The sequence below is a fragment of the Zalophus californianus genome, chromosome X (assembly GCF_009762305.2).
Source record: "Zalophus californianus isolate mZalCal1 chromosome X, mZalCal1.pri.v2, whole genome shotgun sequence".
NCBI lineage: Eukaryota > Metazoa > Chordata > Mammalia > Carnivora > Otariidae > Zalophus > Zalophus californianus.
Window position 1 is genome coordinate 46,687,300 of NC_045612.1, and position 4,922 is coordinate 46,692,221.

The 4,922-nt window shown below is 45.0% G+C and overlaps 1 protein-coding gene across 1 annotated transcript; it reads right to left on the reverse strand.

Annotated features, from left to right (window-relative positions):
* Positions 1–3,710: 3,710 nt before the first annotated feature.
* On the reverse strand, positions 3,711–4,577 carry LOC113930810 (ferritin heavy chain-like). The gene has a single exon (XM_035725673.1). It carries the CDS (start codon positions 4,424–4,426, stop codon positions 3,857–3,859), a length of 570 nt encoding a protein of 189 aa, XP_035581566.1. The 5' UTR covers positions 4,427–4,577; the 3' UTR covers positions 3,711–3,856.
* Positions 4,578–4,922: the final 345 nt, after the last annotated feature.

The following is a 4,922-nucleotide window of genomic DNA, read 5'->3' on the forward strand; positions in this document are numbered from 1 at the left end:
ATATTGCTGATAGAAATATAAAATAATGTAGACACTTTAGAAAATAGATTAGAGGGGTGCCTGGGTGGCTCAGTCGGTTAAGTGGCTGCCTTCGGCTCAGGTCATGATCCCAGAGTCCTGGGATCCAGCCCCACATCAGGCTCCCTGCTCAGCGGGGAGCCTGCTTCTCCCTCTCCCTCTCCCTCTGCCTGCCACTCCCCCCTGCTGGTGCTCTCTCTCTCTCCTCTCTGTCAAATAAATAAATAAATAAATAAAATCTTAAAAGAAAAGAAAACAGATTAGATTAGCAGTTTCTTATAAAGTTGAATATGTGCTTACCATATGCCACAGCAATATCACTCCCGTATCTGCCCAGGAGAAATGAAAACATGCTTTTAAATTTGTATGTGACTGTTTACAGCAGCCGTATTCCCAACAGCCTAAAAGTAGAAACAATTCAAATGTCTTTCAGCTGGTAAATAAACAGAAGTGGTATATCCGTACAGTAGAATATTACTCAGCAATAAATAATAGAATGAAGTACCAATATATGTTGCAACATGGATGAAACTCAAAAACATTTTGCCCAGTGAAAGAAATACAAAAGAGTACACGTTGTATGCTTCCATTTATATTAAATGTCTAGAAAAGGCAAATGTGTAGAATAGTTCAGTGTTTGCCAGGGGCTGGGGGTGTTATTGCAGAGCGACTGTAGTTGGGGGAGGGTAGTGATGAATTGTTCTAAAATTAGATTATGATGTTAGTTGCACAACTCAGTAAATATATTAAAATCATTGAATTGGGTGATGTCAGGGTCAGTAGCATAGCAGGGAACTCCAAGGCCTTATCCCTCCACAGAAACACCCATTGGGTTGAAATGTTTGGGGGGCTGGGGAGATTGACAGAATGAATGATTCACCATAAATCTTTTGATATATTTTGATTTCTGAATCTTACAGATGTATTACTGCTTCTAAAACTTAACGCAAACAAATTCATTTTTTCAGGGAAGTAAAAAAGCACAAGTGATCCTTTTAAGAAACCTAACTGTGACCTATATAAAAGTAAAGAGAGCAGCCAGTTTGTGATACATATGAGGATTGGGACCTGTGTGTTCAGTGAACACCAAGTGTGAAATAAGTAATTCAGGGCTGGATGCAACAGAGAAGAATAGGACTCTGGGTCTGAACACCAGCAAGGGACATGCAAACACCACCCATAAGCCCATCATTTTTTAATAAAATAGAGATTCATCCCACAGTACCACTGCTTAAATGAAATAATCTATGTAATGTGGATTACATAGCTCAAGGAATTGAGACGACAGCAGAGCAGAAAATATGCAGAGTTTATCCCCTTCTAAAGTCAGATGATTCTAGCCCTATCACTTACCAGCTGTGCTGTCCCAAAAAATGACGCTACTCTGAACCCAATTTCTCATATTTAAAGTAGGGAGGATCCATACTTCACAAGGTTGATGTGACAACAACACAACGTCTGGAAAGCATCTGAAATAGTACCTCAAATATAGCATGCACTTATAACACTGGGTGTTCCAAAAAGGAGAAAAACTGATGGATTTAACTTTGAGTGAGACTAAAAATGGACTTCTTTAGTCCTCTTATATGTGTTAGATTGGCAGTGTGTAACAGAATAGCAACGTACACACACACCTGTAAGGTCTGAGACAAATCAGAAAGAGAAGCGGTCCTCAAAACAGGCAGAGAAGGAAATAAAGGGAAAAGACTAAATTTGACTAAACAGAGTAAAGGGTCAATAGCTAGTTTCCTGTAAACTGAACTCAAAGAACCACAATCCTCATTCTTAAGGAAGTATTGAAGCACACTCATGGGGAGACGTGGATGTAATGATTGCTTACCTTAACTTCGTTATATTTTTCTAAATGCTTCAAAGCCATCTGCTGGCTTTAAAAAACTATCCATGTGTCTTTGAATATAAGATACAAAGCCTGTAAATTTTTAACTTTTGTCTTTGTAACCCACACATGGCAGAGAAGAAACACAATATTTTGAGTGTTTTTCTCAGATAGATAGCCCTAGGGACTACATGGGTGATGATTTCATCTGGTTAAATAGAGAATGGACTGAGAAAGAGGCAGAGTTTTGAAAGGGGAACATAAAAAAGAAAATCATACAAATACACGTCTATGCTTTCCTTTAGAAATCTTTTTGGTTTTTTTTGGTTTTTTTTTTTGTTTTTGTTTTTAACTGGGATGTAATTTCTTTCTACACATAGCCAGGAAGATTTAAAAAAAAAAAAAAAGGCTAAATCTTCACCACATTCTGAAGGGAACAATCCAGAGGCCACAGTGAGGTCAGGAACAGGCTGATTTGGGGATACAGTGGGTGTGCACATTAAGTGGCCATTCAGTCTGGAATAAGATAATGGTCAAGTTGGGGGGCTCAGCAGCTGTCTGGGTGTTCAAACGCCTCAGTCCCTTCTCTAAACGTTACCTGCCCTGGGCTTGGGGTGGGCTGTGCCATACTCTCTCTACATTCTTTCTAAGTGAATTTATCCAGTCACAGTGCTTCCCATGTGTATATTCCCAAGCTTGACTTCCTATCTGAGCTCCAGATTCATTTTTTTCCAGCTACCTGCATGATAGTTCTATTTGGATATCTAACAGGCATCTCAGATTTTACGTGATACGACTTTCCCACTCTTCCAACCCAGATGTGCCTCTGGCAAAAGTCCCTAAATTAATAAGTAGCACTACTGTCAACCCAGGTGTCCAAGTCCAAACATCAGAACGTAGATTATTTTCATTTCTCCTTCTTCACCTCTGGTCCATGAGCCAACCTTGTTGACTCATCCAAGTCCAGCTAGTCCAATGTGTCTCATCCTCCATTTGTGAGCCTCCTCCCCAATTCAGCCACCAACATCTCTCATTGGACCAACTATAGTATCTCCTGACTGGCCTCCCAGCTTCAGCTCTTCCCCACCCCCTACATTCTTCAAAGCAGCCAGACTCACTGACTTAACATTCAAGGGGATTTATTGTACTTCATATTCAGTATCACAGATTTGAGTTTCAGCCTTGACCATGTATTCTTCACCTCTTCTAATAAGGTAATTTTGGTTTTCTGGTACCACATTACTTTACTGGAAGAAAGGGCACAATTGAAGAAAAAAATATATTTAGATGTTTTGTAAGGGCAGTATGCATGTCCAGCATGGTGACTTATGAACTCACTCCCCTGTCTGTGGGAAAGGGAGCTGAGGCTCAGTTACACTGTCACTTTCGCCCAGGGTAGCTTGTCAAAGAGATACTCTGCCAAGCTGGCTTCTGGTGTCTCCATCATGCTTACCCAGTTAACAAAATTTAACATTTGCATATATCAGTAAACTAAAAGTTTTCAAGTAAAATTTAAGAACCCTTTATTTTAATGCCTGCCCGATCCCATTCCCTCCACTTTCTCCAGAGGCAACCCCAACTGTGACTGTCAGGTCATGTTTTTATACTTTTACCATGCACTGGCTCCCACATTCACCAGGGCTCCACCTCACCCCACCCCACCCCATTCCACCCCGCCCCCACATGCCTGCATCATTTATAAAGGGAAGTTTGATTTTGTGTTTTCCAGGATCCATAGAATACCTTCTCCCTCCATCTCTGGAGATCCTGAGCTGTGTGTGGTTGGGGCATGGGTGGGTGGAGGGACTGCTGGAAAGGTGAGAGATTTGCACACGAATCAACCAGAGAACTTTAACAAATAATTTTATTGGAAGAAATGGCAAAACTGGAAGAAAAAAAACTGGAATGTTTTGCAAAGGCAATACTGCAATATGCATGCTCGGCATGGTGATCAGGGAAAGTCACCATGCACCCTGTGGCTATAGGGGAAACAGTCCCAACTCAGTTCTTTTTGTCGCTGTCGCCCAGGGTGAGCTTGTCAAAGAGGTACTCTGCCATGCCAGCTTCCGGGGCCCCCATCTTGCTCAGGTTGGTGACATAGCCCCCCAGCTCTTTGATGGACTTGACTTGCTCGTGCAGGTAGTGGCTCTCGAGGAAGTCGCACAGGTGGGCGTCGCTCTTGTCGGTGGCCAGCTGGTGCAGGTCGAGCAGGCTCTGGTTCACGCTCTTCTCCAGGTGCAGGGCGCACTCCATGGCCTTCAGGCCGCTCTCCCAGTCGTCGCGGTCTGGCTTCTTGATGTCGCGGAGGCGGATGCGGCCCCCGCGCTGGTTCTGCAGCTGCATCAGCTTCTCGGCATGCTCGGTCTCCTCGCGGGACTGGCGCAGGAAGAACCGGGCGAAGTTCTTCAAGGCCACGTCGTCGCGGTCGAAGTAGAAGGCCATGGACAGGTACACGTAGGAGGCGTAGAGCTCCAGGTTGATCTGGCTGTTGATGGCGGCCTCGCAGTCGGGGTGGTAGTTCTGGCGCACTTGTGAGAGCGGCGAGGTGGCCATGGCTGGCGGCCCGGGCATCAAGGCGAAGGTGGTGCGGAAGCGAGGGCTGCGGGGCCAAAGGCGGTGGCGGCGTGTCCTCGGCGCCTTTTCAGGGTGGGCGACGAGGGAGGCAGGAGGCGAGCAGGCAGGCTCCCGGGCTAGCGGCTCATGAGCTCTGGGCTGGAACCGGAAGGTGGGTCCGTTCCCCGGGAGTTGGGGGTGGGGCGAGGATCCGTTAGCAGGTCATTGGGGTCAGAGGGGAGGGTGCCCTGGGCTCTGGTGGGGCTAGGGGGGCGTGACTGGGCGGGGCTGGGGGCGGGGCGGAGTATCTAAATGGTTGTTGAATTAATGCACAAATTGTTATAGATACCTAGACTGGTCTTATGTTTGTCACTATGAGATCCTTGAATCCAAGAACATATAGCTTTTTATTTTTTTATTTTTATTTTTTTAACATATGTTATTTATTTATTTGACAGAGAGACAGAGAGAGAGCACAAATAGGCAGAGTGGCAGGCAGAGCGGCAGGCAGAGG

Coding starts and splice junctions, on each gene's coding strand:
- LOC113930810 (XM_035725673.1), bottom strand. CDS start 4,426: ATGCCCGGGCCGCCAGCCATGGCCACCTCGCCGCTCTCACAAGTGCGC.